This window comes from Camelus ferus, chromosome 10, assembly GCF_009834535.1.
Source record: "Camelus ferus isolate YT-003-E chromosome 10, BCGSAC_Cfer_1.0, whole genome shotgun sequence".
Classification (NCBI taxonomy): Eukaryota; Metazoa; Chordata; class Mammalia; order Artiodactyla; family Camelidae; genus Camelus; species Camelus ferus.
Genome location: NC_045705.1, coordinates 45523906 through 45542241, shown reverse-complemented (window position 1 = coordinate 45542241; position 18336 = coordinate 45523906). Strand labels below are relative to the sequence as shown.

At 36.8% G+C, this 18336-nt stretch overlaps 2 protein-coding genes across 6 annotated transcripts in view; both read right to left on the bottom strand.

The window, feature by feature from the left end:
• Positions 1 to 4306, bottom strand: part of TSG101 (tumor susceptibility 101) — a 37338-nt gene extending 33032 nt beyond the window's left edge. Inside the window, exon 1 of the mRNA XM_032488891.1 lies at positions 4149 to 4306. Coding sequence (XP_032344782.1) covers positions 4149 to 4190 — 42 coding nt within the window. The 5' untranslated portion in view covers positions 4191 to 4306. The remainder of the gene's footprint in view (positions 1 to 4148) is intronic.
• Positions 4307 to 5719: 1413 nt separating this feature from the next.
• Positions 5720 to 18336, bottom strand: part of UEVLD (UEV and lactate/malate dehyrogenase domains) — a 44161-nt gene continuing 31544 nt past the window's right edge. For 4 of the 5 annotated variants that reach the window (XM_006195109.3, XM_014568083.2, XM_032488888.1 and 1 more), the window contains 4 exons: positions 17631 to 17804; positions 11128 to 11191; positions 9176 to 9299; positions 5720 to 8400 (listed from right to left, as the gene is read on the bottom strand). In XM_006195109.3, coding sequence (XP_006195171.1) covers positions 8233 to 8400; positions 9176 to 9299; positions 11128 to 11191; positions 17631 to 17804 — 530 coding nt within the window. In that variant the 3' untranslated portion in view covers positions 5720 to 8232. Of the gene's footprint in view, positions 8401 to 9175; positions 9300 to 11127; positions 11192 to 17630; positions 17805 to 18336 lie in introns of those variants that run through there. The other variant, XR_004323266.1, reaches the window with a different exon arrangement.

The window sequence follows — 18336 nt, the reverse complement described above, 5'->3', positions numbered from 1 at the left end:
CACCACAATCAATTTTAGAACATTTTCATCATCCCCCAAAGAAACGCATACCCTTTAGCAATCACCCTCTCATTCCACCAGTACTGCCCCCTTTCACCCTAGACAACTGCTAATCTACTTCGTTTCTATCAATTTGCCTATTCTGGACATTTCAGATAAACAGAATCATATACTATGTGGTCATTTATGACCAGCCTCTTTCACTTAGCATGTTTTCAAGGTACGTTGATGTTACAGCATGTATCAGCAGTTTGCTCCTTTTTATTGCTGAATAATATTCCAATATATTGACATACGACAGTTTATTTACCTACTCATCAGTGGGCCTATTTCTATTTATACTTTGAAATTTATTTGTGGAAGAAATCGGTCCATTTGTCCTACAGAAGCTCCCCTGGCTTGGATATTGCTAACTGCATTCCCTTGGTATAGTTTAATGTACGTGTTCCTATGCCCTTTGTATTTCCTGTGAATTAGTAGTTGGATCTGGAAGTTATGATCTTTTTCATTATTTTTCTAAATTTTACATTCTCACCCCCACTGTCTCTCCACCCCCGACTTCTCTCTGGCAAGATCATTTCACAGATGATGGTGTTTTTCTATCAGGTAGCACATGATATCTAGGTAGCTCTCTGTGATGTTAACAACCACTGATGCTCAAAGACTAGACCCATTTTCCTCAAACACACTCCAGTTAGGCTTTTGCACTTTCACTGAAACTGCTCATTAAGGTCACACATGGCTATATGCAATAGCCAATTCTCAGTCTTTACCTTACTTAACCTATCAGCAGCATTTGACCAAGTCGATTCTTTTGTCTTAAAACATGTTCTTCACTTGATTCCAGGACACCACTGCTTGTTTTTCTCTTCTCTGTGGCTGCCCCTTCTCAATGTCTTCGGTGGTTCTTTTTCTTCTTATCTTAATATTACTGAGTGCTAAGGCTCAGTTCTTGGTCCTCTTCTGTATCTAAACTCACTCCTTTGGTGATCTCCTTCACACATGGCTTAAAATACCATTTATACACTGATAACTCCCAAACTTAAAAATTCCAGTTTGAACCTCTTTCCTGAACTCTAGACACGTATATCCAATTGCCAATCTGGGTATCTAATGAATGTCAAATTTAATACGATCAAAACTGAACTCCTTATCTTGTCCCACACCCAATCTACTCCTCTTACAGTCTTCCATATCTATATCCTTCCAACTGCTCAGGACAAAAACCTTGATGTTATCCTGGATGCCTCTCTTTCCTACACATCCATGGTGAGTCTGTCAGAAAAATCCTGTTAGCTCTACCTTCAAAAATAACCAGAATCTGATCACTTCTCACCACCTTCATAGCTACACTCAGGTTACTGCAACAGCCTTTTTATAGGTGTCTGCCTCCACTCTACTTAACCTCCTACAATCTAGTCTCAACACAGCAGCTAGAGAGAGCAATATTGTTAAACAGATCAGTGGCTTCCCACCATACTCCAAATACATGCCAAAGTGCTTACAGTGGCCTGCAAGACCCTCCAAAATCTACCATACCTTTACTTATTGCTGTTTCCCCCTTGCTCACTGCAGTCCAGCCCCCTTAGCTCTCTTTGTTGTTCCTCTAATGCATGACAAGCTTCTGTCTCAGGGCCTTTGCACTTGTTTTTCCTTCTTCCAGGAATGCTCTTACTCCAGATTGTTCCAGTATGCTTCCTCGCCTCTTTCAGGTCTCTGATCAAACAGACCTCAGGAAGGCCTTCCTTTACTATTCTGTAAAACTGCAACCCATCCTATCTTTACCTTTGAGCACTATCCCTTCCTACTTTACTTTTCTGCAAAGCACTTATCACTCTCTAACAGCTACTTAATGTACCCATCAAGTTGTTTATTGCCTCCTATGAGAATTTAAATTCCACAAGTGTAGAGTCTTCTGTCTGGCTGTTCACTGTTATATCCCTAGAACCTAAAACAGTGAGGAGTGCATGACAGTCTTAAATGTGTCAGCTCTTTTCTACCTAGTTACTAGTGACTCCACCTCCAGGAAGCTGTAGATATATTATGTAAGAATACAGGTAGTTGTCTGTGTGAAAAATTCAAGTTATTTGTATAAAGCAAGATGGACTAACAGTATAAATTTACCTCTGTTAACTACAAAAATGATGACAGAGAAGGGTGTTAAACTAAAAGCTATATTTAAGTTGGAAGCTAAAATAAAATGCTCAAAGGAAAAAATTATCTGTAATAATATATAAAAAGATAATATAATGTTGTATGTCAATTATATCTTTAAAAAAAAAGATAAGGAAATGGCCCAAAGTACCATGATGAGTGGTGGAGGTCCCACAATCAGATAAAAATTAAAGGCCCATCACCCTAGCAATGTGTCCAGGGTCCCTGGTACCAGTTCCTACACTGGACCACACCCAACTGAAAGGATAACACCTGAAGCTAGCCCTCTACCAGGAGGAAGTAACTCCACAAACTGCTCCTATTATCCTTACTATTCCTACCTATCTATTCACAGACTTGACAGAAAAGATGCTGATACTCAGAACTGACAGCACCACTTGTAGGAGACTCAGTTTTTCAGACATTGGGCCAAGAATCAGAAGAAAGACAGAATGCCCTCTCCCACCTCTTCCCTATGTCCTTTTTCTGTTCTTGGGGTATAAAGAGAGTGGAGAAAAGGGAATGCAGGTGGAGATATAAAGTATCTTCTAAAGATGTTCTGCCTCTGTCTCTGAAGGCAGGTTTCTCTAGAGGAAGTTTAGGAAACTTAATTATGGTTTTTAAAATTAAAAACCAGTATTTGAATATTCTGGTCCTTATATGTAAATATTTATACAAATATGTTAAGGAATAAACCTTAATGACTATGTTATCAACTTAAAAGATCAAAAATAGTACGGAACAGATACTCTTCAGTTACACAGTACGTAAAACAAAGTACTTAAAAAAAAGTGATATATAAATGTTACAACACAGAGCTGGGCCACAATCTTCCAGGGCTCCCCAAAACCTCCTCTACAATTAAGGGTAACTACTCTATTAGAGAAAACCAGAAGCCTAGAAGATATGATTAGACAACCAAGAGAAGCTTTATTTCAAAAATCACTTTCCTTTCTCTTTAGAGGTTACTCTTCAACCAAAGACTTCGGGGATGACTACTAGGGGACAAAGGTATATTTTTCAAAGAAGTAAGTTTATACATAATAATATGTTTTAATAATACTGACAGTTGCTTAAACTACTTTGCTTTCTACCATTCTGACAAAAGTATCTAAAAGCTAACCCGTCTAATTGGAGAAGATTGAACTCTCAGCCACTTCACATCTTATTCCAATTAGCTTGGTAAACTGAAACAAAGACAATCACTCAGTTCACACTGGTTGGTGTCAGGTACCACATCTGAAGTAGTTGTCATAATAATTCACAGCTTTAAATACCAAATGCCTGCTTTTTAAAAAGTGAAAAAAGACGCTAGTATTGAACTGTTAAGATCACGTTTCAAAACAAATAAATTCGCGTTATAAGCATACAATTAAAGGTAGTTACTCCTAACAAATAAAAGTCCCTGAAACGGTAACAGAATTCTATTTATTTCCCCCACGGTAGTGAGGTACTGGTGTTTTGGCTTCTCAGGACATTTTTACTTATAATTGAGCCAATTCAACCAATAGTTACCTCCCGCGGGTGGGCTATTGAGCCGCGTGAGGAATACAAACTGAAAGGACACAATCTCTGGGGGCCGCAAGGGAAGGGCGAACACGGACGATCCCTACACTGGGACACGAGTGGAGGAGTGCCCCAGATCGAGAATTAAGTACAACTCTCTCTTTGTGTTTATAAAAACTAAGACGAAAACTACTGCCCCACAGACAGCTCCAAACTCTCCCCGAAGAGCGGAGGGCGGGCGGCAGGTGGCAGGCGGCAGGCGGCCTCCGCTCCGCGCCTTTGTTGACTGTCGCCGCCCCCGCCGGCCCTGGCCCGGGGATTCGGGCACCAGGCGACAGGCATCCCTGGGCTGGGGGCCGCAGGGGCGGCTGAGGGCTGCACCCAGCTTCGGGCCCGCCCTTGGGCTCGCTGGGCTGGTCGGGCAGGCCCGGGCGGCGCGGAAGGGGACGGTGGGCGCGCGCCGAGCGACGAGCGCGCCGCGGCCTCACCTTGGACACCATTTTCTTGAGCTGGCTCTCCGACGCCGCCATGGCGGCCGCCTCGCGACTCGCGTCCCCACTGGCAGAGGGTCAGCCGCTCCAGGGCCGCCCCAGACAATCGCACACAGAGGCGCCAGCCCCCCACCCCCCCGCCTCTAACAACAGGAAGTCGGCCACCACCACAGCGCTTCCGCTTCCCTTACGTCACTTCCGAGGTCGGCGACCGAGGCAGAGCTTGGGTTGGGCTCCGCAGGCCAGGTCAGGTTCGGATGAGGGCAAGCCTGTTCCTAGGGTGGAAACCCTGAGCTGGGGTAAGATAGGCAGGCCTCTCACAGTTGCCCTTAGACTAAGAGAGCAGGTGCAGGGAAGGGAAAGAGATACAAAGATCTTGCCAATGAGCAGTGAGGTTTAATGACTGATTCATCAAGTGGGAAGGCACTGGACTGGTCAGAAAACTGTTCTGCCATTGACTTGCCCTCGTGACAACAGCAAGCAAATGCACTGCTAGCTCAAGCTTCAGTTTTTTACGACCCTAAAAGGAGAGGATTGCATTAGATGATGCTCAGGGTCTCTCCGATTATCAGGTTCTTTCTTATTTTTAAGCTTAAAAGTTATTCATATTACATTCATAAGGGCAAAATACAGAGCCCTCGTTTCACAGGAAGCCAGTCATTTTTTCTCCAGGAAACCATTCCCCTAAATCAAACCTCTCCTCTGTGCCCAGGCATAAATGATAATACTGGCTACCTTCTACCTTGGACTCTTATGTGTCCACTATTAAAGTCCAACTGGTCCTCTGTCAAAGTTCAAGTCTTCGAGGGCAGGCTCATCTTCAGATCCTCGTTGCCTTGAACAGTACAAGAGTAGGTACTCTAACTTAACTGAATTTCTACTACTAATAAAAGTCCCTCGTGGTCATTTATGTTAGTCATTTCTATTGCAAATCACCACATGAGTACAGTGCTGTTCAAGGTACTGTACAGCCTGGGTTTGATGGTGTGAAAGTATGATCATTTAAAAGATTTTAGCATAGTGCTACCGAGGAGCAGACTGGTATTCTCTAAATTGGCATCTAAATGAAGGTCACATACACAAAGAGGGACTAACTGAAGATGTGTAAGCATCACCATATACACTGTAGCCAAGACACACACATGAAGGCTATTCCAGTATGTATCATTTTTTTGGAATATACACACCAGATGTTCATTAAGCATACAGCTCCAGTCAAATCAAACTATAGGGCAGTCTGTCCTTCCTTGCACCTCTTACATGACACTTAAAAGTAATGTGACTTTCAAACTATTCTTATAGCCACAGCTTACATAGAAGCAGCTTCAATGATAGCAACTCTGCTTTTATCAATTGGGAAAGTGCAAGTAATATATTTAAAAGGTTTTCTTGTTAAAAAAATTTTTTTAAGGTTTAAAACAATTAAAATCCAATCTTTTTTCATTTTGCACTTAATTCACTTAAAATGAAGTAACTAATTATCCTGAGGACTGTATGAATTATATGAAAGAATCTTTCTCTTCAATCTGAATACATTTCCTTTCACTCAGTAAATTAGGCATTTCCTGGTAATTTTAAAGTCAAACTTTATTTTGTTCATTATTCTTGATATTTAAGAATAACTACAATATAAATTAGAAAGTAAAATATTTATCTCTGTTACAATATCAAAGAAGCATTTTAATCCAAGCCCCACTAAAAACCATAACAAAGAAAAGACATTGCATGATTTTGGAAAGATGAAAAAGTGAAAGTTAACAGAAGGATCACAAATGTCAAATTATCACCAAATCATAGTGAGGTGATGGTGATACTGCTTCTTGACTTACATATGGAAGTTACAACATGATTTATAATACTCAACACTTAAGGAAATATCTGAATTACTTCTATACTGTGGGCTTCTGTAGGGCGAGGACTATTATTCATCTTTGAGTACTCAGATTCTAACAGAGTACTTGGAAAAACAGTAGATACGCAATAAGTATTATTGTATTGACATGTTCCTTTTATAATTACTGTAGTGAATTCTTAGTGATTCATCTATACAGTATCTTATTTATTATTTATTAAATTAGTTTATTGTTCAAGAGCATAATTAGGTATCTGATATTAGAAAAGACTAGTTTAAAAACACAAGAAATGGTTCTTTTAGTTTTACTTTCCTATTTCATACAAAGGACAGTGAGGATATACTGTCAGAGTAACACCAAAATAATCTACCTGTGTAGTGAAATTACACAGAACTGATGCTCATCTCTTGAAATGTCCAAGATTTTTATGCTAGTTCATTCTGGTGGAACTCTTTACAAACATATTAAATACTTTTCTACTTTCTTAAATGTGGAACACAATATAATTCCACCTTTTCTTTATGATTTAAGCTCATCAATGTAAGCATCCAGTATTATACTAAATCAGCATTAGTCTGTTTCCTCACATTCAGGGATGTGTCTGTCCTTACAATCCATCTGGCTCCTACCTCACTGACCAGGTTTGGGTTCATCTATAATAAGCTTTCAAAGCACCTGGAACTTCTTCACAGTACTTATTACACCTGCGACTGTACATTTATTTGTGAGATTTGATTACTATGTCTCCCATACTAGATTATAAGGATCACGAGGGCTTGTACCTAGTCCAGGTTTGCTCACCACTGTATCTGCAGTGCCTAACATAGTGCTGGTGTATAGCAGCCTCCCAGTCAAAACTACCTGAATGACTAAATAACTAAACAGCTATGTCATGCATACCCCCTCGATATTTGCTGAGGGCAAGTCGGGAAATCAGAGAATCAGTCTTTCTAAAAACTACGTTGAAAAAAAAAATCCCCTACATGAGAATGTAAGAGCATGGGACCCTAACTTTTAGAGTCTTGTGGTAACTATTTTGGCTGTTAGGCCTTTTCCCTCTTCTAGTGTTTTGAAAAAGTAGAGGTTATAAGGTTAACTGTCCTTAGTCATAAGATCTTGGACACTAAACCTCAATTTCCTCCTTTATAAAATGATGATAATAGTCCCTACCTCAATGGGTTACTGGGAGGATTAAAAAATAATCCTGAAGAATAAAATAATAAAGTGCTCATCACACTGCCTGAAATATTAGAAGAGCTGATGTTGGTTATTGCTATTAGTTGTGTGTCACATTCATAATAATATGCTATGTTTCATATATGAAGATACTGTTATTGACCCATCACCAAAGTGTACGTACCCTAAATAATTTCTTCAGGAGTAGTTAAAGGATTTGCTCAGAACACTCAGCCCATCCAATCTCTCCCCATTAAGAATAATGGCTTTTATGAAAGCTTCACATTTTAACTTTAAATTAAACTGCTTGGCTTTCATTCATAACTTATTTCCACTAAAAATACATATTTCTCTATGGTTCTACTAATGTTATGGTGAGTTCTTGAGATGTCAGAGATCTTATACAGCCCAGGAAAGGGTTATAGAAAATTCCAGAAAGGACAGTCCCACTGGAAGTTAAACTACACTTTTTACTCATATATTAAAAAAATTTCATTTTTCCCTTCTACTGTTTTAAAGTACATGTAAAATTATTTTCCATTTTTTGGTAGCTAATTAATTGTAAGCGGGAAGACAAAATGCTCTAGTCCCATTACTACCAACTGTCTATTAAAGAAGAAACATTAATAGCTTAAACTATGGATCCTTTGAATGTTTACAGATTTCGTAAATTTGTGCTGGGCCTTCAGCTTTATCATATTTATTATAACAGTCAAAGAGTAACTTTCTTTAAAAAATGTGTTATTTTCAAAATATTCCCAAAGTGCTGAATGTGCTAGCTGAGGATACATAATTTTAAAACGATGCATATTGCAGATCAATGTTCATCTCTGGTGTAGGTTTAGAGAACAGTATAGACATCTCAAAAACAACAAAGAAAATCAGATTTTTTCCCCTTACTATCTAATTACCTAAGGATTCAAATTACAAAGCTAACCAAGAAACCACCTACTTTAACCAAGCAGTTAATAATCAGATATAGGAGTTCACAATCATATATATATACGTAAAATTGAACAACCTTTCCTTGAAGGTAACTCTGAAGTTTAGAATCAAAGTTTTAACTGTTGTTGTAGACCATGGATTGATGATGCACTGCTCTGGAGTTTCTCAGTCACTGTATCTTCTTTCACTGTGGTTTTGATGACTTCAGACACCCCACTTGCTCCAAGGATACAAGGCAAACTTAAAAACACTTCACTATTTATACCATAATATCCCTGAAATGAAAAAAATTGGAATGATAGAGCTGAATCACTGCAAAAAAGTTAGTATGATAAATATGGATAGTTTTTTGCTTTTCTGGTCTTAGTAGTACAAAGTGATACAAGTTGAACTTTAAAATAATTTTTTGTTCATTTTCCAAACTCAAGTTATTGTTTCAGAAAATTTTTGTGAGATGGGAGGAATTGGGTTAAAGACACTCCCTTTACAGGGAGGCAAGCTGCAATATGGGTAGTAGGTTGGGGTTTAAAAAAAAGACTGTCAGAATGGATTCCCAGGGGAGAGGCTTAGCATGGACTCTGGGTGCAGTCGAATTCAGTAAACTGTTTTAAGTTTTTCCTTCCATGTTTTATTTCCCTTCTAAGTTTTCACAAAAATCTGGTTAAGCATTTCTGCCTTGTCTTAGCTGTGCTTTAGGGACTTAATATTTGGGATAAAGTGGTAAAGGACAAACTGAACTGGAGCTAAGACCAGTTGGCATGTCAATCTGGGTGGCTAAGGAGATAACTGACAATCAGAAGTTTATGGAATATAGAAATGATTCTTGGGGATTCCAAAATTTACATGGAGGTAAAGAGCAACCTGGTAGAAGTCCAGACTTTCCATAGCCAAGCAGGATAAGGCTTAGACCAAACAGTCTCCTCCCATGTTACTCTAAAAGCTGGTGATACTGAAGACACCTGGGTTACAGTGTGAACAGCACTTTTTCTGGTTTTATATTAATAATAAAAATGTTGAAAAATACAATGAGAGGATGAGAATAGCAATTACCTTTGCTAAAATTGATACAGAATGTACTTTCTTTTTATTGTTCACAATACTGTCAACCAGGTCAGCTACTGATAGTCCGACAGACCAGGATCTTTGACTTTTTACCCGTAACAGTTCCATGGCTCTATGTGATAAAAACAAAAACAATACCACACAAAACATGATTTCAGAAAATGCACAAATATATACATTTAGTTTTAGCTTCTTTTTAAGGTATTAATTAGATATTTTTATGATACAGAAATAAAAGTTATACAGCAATTGTTAGGAAAACTTACAGATAGTCTAGTAATTAAACCCTTCTTAAAACGTCAGGCAGTTCACAGAGAGATAATACAAATGGCCTAATAATATAAAAAGATGCTCACCACCACTGATATTTAATTAAATGAGTTAAAACAATAAGTACATCGGTTTTGCCTATCAAAATTGGCAAAGATTAAAAAGATTGATAATTACTTTTGAAGAAGCTACAGAGAAACAGGCATTCCCAAAACTGCTGTTGAGTGTAAAATGATTGAATCTTCTTTAAAAGGAGGATTTGGCAACATCTGATCTAGAAATTCCTTTTTCTAGGAATTTGTCCTACAGCAGTATGCTCAAATATGCAAAGATATATATAAACATGTGTTTGCCTTGTTTGAGACAGGAAAAATTTTGGAAACAATTCATCAAAAGAGGACTTGTTAAATAAATCACTACCAAATGTAGGGCCATATAGTTCTTGAGAAGAATATAAAGTAGATTTATACAAACAATATGGAAAAGTGTCTAAGATTTTTGGGGGGGGAGTTTTTTGGGGGGAGGTAATTAGGTTTCTTTCTTTCTTTATTTTTAGAGGAGGTACTGGGGATTGAACCCAGGACCTCATGCATGCTAAGCATGCTCTCTACCACTTGAGCTATACCCTCCCCCTAAGATTTATTCTTAAGGAAACAAAGCAATTGGCAAGATAATATAAATAATATAAATTCATTATTAAAAGATAATAATTATGATGATAATGTTTGCAGAAGCATGGAAAAAATATTTGGACATGTGGACCCTAAACTGTTAATTGTCGTTATTTTTGGAGAATAGAATTACCCCTGCTTTTCACTTTCTACTTTATAGTTATCTGTAGCATCTAAAGTTTTATAAGCAAATACATTCTTTTTGTAACTAATAAAAAATGATATAAATTAAACAAACATGTTTGAATTCCTTCCTTTTAAAAGCTATAAATGCAGGATTATGTAGAGAAGCAGATTAGAATGGATTATACAACATACTACTCTTCACAGTAAGACAATATTCTTTCCAGTTGTTATTTTCTAAAAACCATAAAGTGAAGGTTTAAAAAGCTAAAAATCACCACTCAGAATTCAGGGAAGGATGTTATTTTGTGACAGTAAAACAACAAATGGCATGAAAATATACAGTATGTGAAGTCTGACCTATGGGGCCCAGACCCCTGGAAGGCTTCTGAATAAACACAAATGATACAAAGATCTGTGTCTTCTACTGTGTTTTTGCCTGAACTTTTAATGTGGCTTATCAATTCATATTCGACTAATTTCCAAATGTATTTATGTGTGATTAATAAACACATATTAATTTTTAAGTGTTATGGACAAATTCTCCTCTATATTTAAGAAAATATCCAATATACTCAGATATAGGATCCTATTCCTAGATATAGGAGCAGTAAATCACTGCCTACAAATAAGGAACCTATTCTACCCTTTAAGAGTCAACTGGGTATCTAAATATTAAGTTTGCAAAGCACTCTTACATCTACTTCCGGATATGAAATCAAAGAAAACATTGCTCCCTTGTACTTTGGATTTGTCCATACTAGTTAGTTTTGTTTGCAGAAGCCTGGTAAGTACATGCTGTACAAAGAGCTGTTATGTTAGCTTTGAAGAACATGGCTTTTAGTTGGATAAATGCAAATCTACACTCAGCATTACCTGTTGGACAGCTGTACCTGAGAGTTATGACTCATTACTTCTTCTTGGCCACCCCATGTGGGCACTAAAAATTAAATGAAAATTGATTATATTTTTGTCAGTAACTCTCTAGGGATTAAAATGTGATAAATGATCATCTGCATTTAAGGGTACCTGTATTAAACTTTAAATAAACATGTTCCCTTGCGTCTAGCTTCAGTTATATTTGTCCACTGGTGGCACTGAATGTGCTGTACTGATTGCTGGGGGTGAGAAAGACTTTGAGCTGCAGTTCCCCAAAAACATGACCCTCCAAATCTACTTGCAATTCCTTACCTGTTCTGTCTCATCAACAACATTGGGCCATTTTACTGCCCAAGTAGAAAGTTTCCTTTTCTCAGCAGGCAATGTATAATAGGCTCCCACGTGCTGCAAGCACTTGGCATTTGCTCGATTGGGAACCACACAGACTAATTTCTTTCACCAGATGAGGAATAATTTTGTCACTTATTTGGGGCTAGATTTCCACAGCTGTTAGAGAGGCAGAGTCCAGTGTTCTAAGAGCATATTTGGGTTTTCCATTTCCTCACTACACCTTTTATAAAAACAATTCAAAAACTATACACATAAACTGGATATTTATACCACATTTTAATATTAAATTAGAAGTAACATTTTTGAAACCTTTCTGATATTCATTTGTTTCTCACCCATGTGAAGACATTCTTTGATACAAATCTTTATTGAAGTAGGCAAAACAAAAATACATTCAGATATGTAAGACTGTTTTATGTTTAAGAAACAAGTCTTCCAAACTGCATTCAAAACTAGGCCATTTAGTGATGTGTCAGCAACAAAGGACACCTTCCCTTCCTCAAACTGATTATAAGCTTCTGGGGGGTAGGGATCACATGTTTTTCTTTTATGTCCTCAAACAGATTCTTTACCATGGTAAAGAATGCACAGGAGATAGTACAGAGCTGACCTCACACATAATCCATAACCACATTTACCAAAAAGGAAACATGCTTGCAACAGTTAAGTTGAAAAACATCAAGAAGTTTTTTTGTTAAGTAAAAAAAAAAAAAGCAAAACAAAAAATTGTTACATAAATATATAAATACATGTGGACAAATTAAGGGATTTTTTAAAAAAATGTTTCACTTGAATAGAAGGATTATACATGAATTGTTTTCTTAAAAAAATTTGTTACATTATTAGTATATTCACAACAAATAGAAAATTACAGGGAAATGTCTGCTAAATGAAATACAGCATTTATAGATCTTGGAAAGATGAATAAAAAGAGCAAGGTAGGTATAGGAAAAGATAAACAACACAAAAAAGTCTGGAATTTAATTATAAGTATTGCTGCCATTATATATTACACATAAAACCACATTTTTTTATCTTTTCTCTCTGAGTTCAGACTTCTAAGCACCATGAGAAAAGAATGTTTGGAGAGAGAAAGAGAACTTCACTATGTTCAAATCTGCTTCTGACACAGTCATTAGAATTTTCAGTTAACTACTAGTTAATAGTTAATAACTAATTTAATTATTTCATTTTTTGTTCACTTACTGCCCAACCATTCAAACTTTAAGTTAAATGTATATTTATCCTAACTTAAGGATCCCTTTCAAATATTGCATCTAATCTAATCAATCCTAATCTTTCTGGTTCCACGCCTTAAGAACAGTAACCCTCTGGCTCCAAAAATTTTAATTAAAAAAATGACCTCTTTTCCACTATATATAACACCTACCCCTTAGGTAAGATTAATGCCCAAAGCAGATGATATAACACTCTGTCTTGAGGTCCAGCCCCTGGATTTCTAAAACACCATTTGAAGGAGTTACTTGCAGTTTACATATAATTTCAGTATCACAGCTAAAAACAGGAGTTGCAAAGCATATGTTCTACTGAGTAATTTGGTAGGGCAGAAAATGAATGACCTTTGGTTACCACAAGATGGTATCAGGATCATACATTCATTTCAAAACATATTTACTGAGGCCTTTCCAAGCTCAGGGAGTTTACAGTCTGGTGAGGTGAAGAGAGAAGTAAATATCCAATCATAACACAGTGTGATAATGGTTATAACAGAGGCATGAACTTACTTAACCTGGAGAATTAGGGAAGGCTTCCTGGGAGAGGTGGCATTCAAGCTCAGTCTTGAAGGGTAAGCAGGAGTTAGCCAAATGAATGAATGTTCAGGGAAAGGAAGCATCAGGTGCAAAGGCAAGGAGGCATGAGAGTGCATGAACCATTCAAGAAACTGCAAGTTGATCATCTGACTAGCATAAAATGCTTGGCAGAATGGCAGAAGATAAAGCTGGGGAAGGAAGCAGGAAACAGATCCTAAAGGGTCTTGTATGCCATGTAATTCCTCCCCTAGGCTGCAACTGTCATTTGCCTCTGAAATAACTGAAGAGAATAAGTTTACTTACATATCTGCTATTCTTATAACGGTTTCTAAATCCTAATGTTGCTTTATTTCAATGTGTACTTTTCCATGTCCCTTTGCCAATTTTCTATTCATCACCATCTTGCCATATTGATCACTTTAGCAACAGCTACCACTTACTGAGTACTAAATGCTTAAGTAAATTATCTAATTAAGTCACAGCAAGGAAAGGCACAGGTTTGAATCAGACCAAGGTTCAAATTTCAGGTCTGCCCTTACTAGATGTGTGAACTTAGACAAATCAGTTAACCTCATTGAGTCTTAAGCTTCCTCATCTACTGACTTGGAAAACCACCACCTCCCTCATGAGGCATTTTTAAAGTTTAAATGGATATGCAAAGCATTTCATACACAAACTAGGCACTCAGTAAAAAATAATTCTAATTGCTATTACTGTGTTGTCACTTATGCAGCAAATATAACCAGCAGGTGTCTACACACGAAACCAGCAGAGGGAGCCTCTAATCCAGCTCTGGCTTCAAGGCCAAGGTGAGAAAACCTATCCCGTAGATATAACAATCTTTGAAACAAAGCAGAAGACAGGATAAAAAGTGACATGACAGCAGTATCTAGAAGGGAGACAGGGAGCTGGGTGAGGGAGTAGCTTCAATAGTATTTGTAATGTTCTAAATTGAGTGTGGATTCATGAATGTCTGTTCCACTATTATGCTTTAAAACATACATATATGTTATATGTATTCTTTTATATGTCAAATATTACATAATAGTATGTTCAAGTGAACACAATTCACATGCATCTAAATCTCTCTATTTCTAGTTCCTACTTGAGATCTCCATTCCTTGTGCTTTTATCCTATTTCTCTTGGCTCTCTCATAGCAAGTCAAAACTGCCTTTTATTATAATTGTCTCCTATCTTTGACTCTAAGTTTCCTAAAGACAGGGTCAGGTTCTTATTCATCTACATAGCTCTAACAGCAGTCAGCACAGTGCCTTAAGTTTATTTATCAAGTCACATCATCCCTTATTTTCTCTTTACAATTTGAGATATTAATACAACCATATTTCAAAATGTTCTTAATTATTCAAAAATTGTATCTTATTAGGAGGACTGATTAAACAAATATTGGTATATTCAGTGGTTAAAAAGAATGAATGGGATCTATATATATGTTATTATGCAGTCATTTCCAAGTCATATTAATAAGTAAAAGGACAAGGTGGAGAATTATATTATGATTTATATTTCATACATGTGCTTGTCTATACACCAAACATATCTGAAAGGCTGCAGAGGAAACTGGTAACTGTGATTGCTTCCAGAGAGAGGGACTGGGCGTCTTGCATAGAAGGGAGACATTTTTCACTACATATCTTTTTGTACTATTTAATTCTTTTGCAATGTAAATGTATGACTTTTCAACTAAAAGAACAGCTTAATAATTTACACTTTCAGTAAGAAGGCACACACACAAAATTGAAATTGGATCAGAATAAACAGCAGTATAACAAAAGAATAAATATCTTGAGACAATGTATGATTAATTACTATATAGCTAACAAGAGCTTTTAGCTCAAAGAAATGAAAGAATCACTGTGGAATGATGTGGTCAGGAAAAGCATCATACTGTAAGTAAGAGGGGCTTGACCTAGACCTGGAAGGATGAGATTTGAATTTGCTGAGAGAGGGGGACAAGGGATTATGGGAAAGGTAAATACAATGGACAAAGGTCCTCATGGCTGAAGCAAACCTGGGGGCAGGGCCAACAGGTACGAGATCTGGGTCCTTCTAAAAGGACCTGAAAAGCTATAAGCTCTTGGGAAGGTCACAACAAAATGTAATTGATGATCCCTTGGTCACTTCCAGCTCTCTAATAACATAACTACCTCCATCACTATAACTGGGGAGGAAGATTAGGACTGTATTTTGAGTCTCCTTGAATGACAAGCAAAGGAATTTAATGGTTTGGTTAGAGGAAGCCAGTGAGAGTTTTTGGTCAGAGGAAGACTGAAAGTTTTGAAAACAGGAATGTGATTCAGGAAGACTAAATCAGTATGTGAAACATACAGCAAACACTAAGTTTTGGCTATTATCATTGTTAATTTGGCACCATTTACAGGGTAGACTAGAGGGAAAAGAACAAATTAACTAGGAGATTTGCAATAATCATACAAGCAGGAGATCAACATGGACCAGAACTCAAATGGTAGTAGTGAGTAACATTTGGGGTCCTGAGGTTGTTTGAATCCCCAGACATTTGTTACCGTAACGCATCTGCTCCAACTTCTTATTTGCTCCCCTTTCCTGGTTCTATTGATTAGTGTTTAGTATCAGGGAGTATTTTGAGCCTGAAAATATTTCTGCTTGAATCACACTGTCAGGTTTTGTAAAGGTTTATTCTATAGCCTGACTCTTGCTAGCTCTGAACTTTCTAGGTAGCCAGTGCAGATTTATACAGATTTAAAATACCACTATATTTTATTAAAATAATTTTCCTAAAAATCATATGAATACTATATATCCATAATGACATTAGAAAACACAGAAAAGTACGTATTTTTAAAAGTCACCCCTAACCCAGACATGACCTCTGTTAATATTTTGCTTGTTTTAATGGCATCAAAGCATATAGGAAGCTTTAAATTCTGATAGTTTTGAGAAGGTGATTTGCTTTGTGGCACTATGATTGGATTCCTTTAACTTTTAATGTGCATAATGTTTCTCCAATTCTCCAGGTAATGACCAGTTCCTCACAGGCAGAGAAGTTCTCTTCTACATTGTGCTCTGCCCCACAGCACCTACTGGCTCAATTTACTTCAAATGAGGAAGCAATGATTAATTTCCCCCAAATTACCTTTTCAACATATCATTCACCTGCTCAAATACCTTTAATAGCCCTCCTCTGCCTAAGAATCACTTTCTAAATCTTCAATCAGATATTCAAGGATCTCCAAAATGTGATTTTATCCAAGCTTATCTGGTTGAAACTCTGCAACAACCAGTCTGGATTTTTAATCCGATGAACATGCCATACTTAACCATGTGTCTTTGCCTCATCTCCCACTCCGGGAATGTCTTTCACACTCTTTGCTATCTATTCAAATCCTATTCATTCTTCCAAAGTCCAGTTCATTGATGGCCTGTATAGAATTTTCTCCAGTCATTTCAACCTATGCTAAATGCTCGCTCATAAGTGTCTAAGAACAGTTAAGCTTAAAATATATTCATTTTAGCACTTAGTAAAATAGTGTCCTGTTCTTTCACTGTTAGCCAGAATATCTTGTAAATGTTTTTCTTGCTGCTCTAAAGTAATTTTTAAGTATGATGAAAGAAGAGACCATGCTCTGTGTCTCTTTTATATCACACTAACGTCTTATAGAGTAGTGAGTAGAGAGTAGACACTCATATACTTGTTTAAATGAGTAAAAATGAACAAACTTAGGATAAACAGCACTTTTATCACCCAACCAACCTGACTATAGCATGAGGGAAACAATAAAGGAGAAAAGAAAGAAATTCTTGAATCAAATAGGGAAAGGATTCTTTTGGGATAGGAAAAGCGGCTTTCCAGTTCAGGGAACTAGATTTTGTGAATGCTTTTTGTTACAGAGCATAGAGCACGTAACTGGTGAAAAAAAGGCCATAAGCGTGAAAAAAGAGTGAAAATTCTGTTTAAAAAATAGGGATGTACCTAGGGAGAAAGTCTGAACTTAGGAAAGGTAAGCAAGGTTGCAGGGTGAAGAGGGTAAAGGAAAGAATTCTGTATATGCTTTAGGGTTTTTTTAATGTTGCTTTCCAGAAAATTAAACTTTTAAATTGATCCTGGATGCTGAAATTCAATTTTAAAATGCTAAAAAACAAATAAAAATATAAAACCCAACTAAAGGGTCTTGCTTTTCACTTATAGAAAAGTAAGTACAATTAGAATGACATGTCTGTAGAATTTCTTCACAATACAAGATCTGTTCCACAAAAGGCACTCAGATGTGGAACAAAAGCCAACTACGCTCCACAATTCTGGAGTCCCCAGAATCATGCATATCATGGCCACTGGTGATTCAGGTTACTAGTGTAACTAATAAAAATATGTTTCTTACCTCTGTCTTCTCCCTGCTCACCAATAACCCATACTTCTTTGCCTGAAGTCTGTGCCTTCAAAACATTTGTAATGATATACTGTAACCTCTGTGAATCCAGATCGCATCCAATTCCAATCACACGATTTGCAGGAAATGCACTCAGTTTCCATGTCACATAGGTCATGATTTCCACTAAATATTGCATACAAGGTAAAAATGTAAATATTTAAAGAAATATACTTCTAGCCTAGTTCCTAAATGAAATATTTATTATTTCATCAAGTATATTAGAACTTGTATATACTCTTCTTAGGTCCTAAATGCATTATGAAGCATAACATATTTTTAATGTATATTGAGAACACTAACCAGGTTTCAATGTGATTTTACATAACCTTGTTGTTAAATATACATTTTTAAGAGTGGAAAATAGATAACTTCCTAGAGTAGTTAAGCAAGAAGGATGAAAGCTGGGTATATAAAACCAAAAAATAATTTTTTTCATTGATCAAGTTCTCTTTTATATTTATCTTATGCTTAATTCTTAAAGAATTTCTCTCTTTAAATTAAAATACTGATTAATATACCACCACCATGCAGTACAGCATTATCAATAAAACTACAACTATTTTTTTTAAATGCCAAAAGGCTGTCAGGAATTAAAGGGACCTTCAACTAATTACTATAGAAAAACAAGTGAAATGTGTATTATACTCCATATATA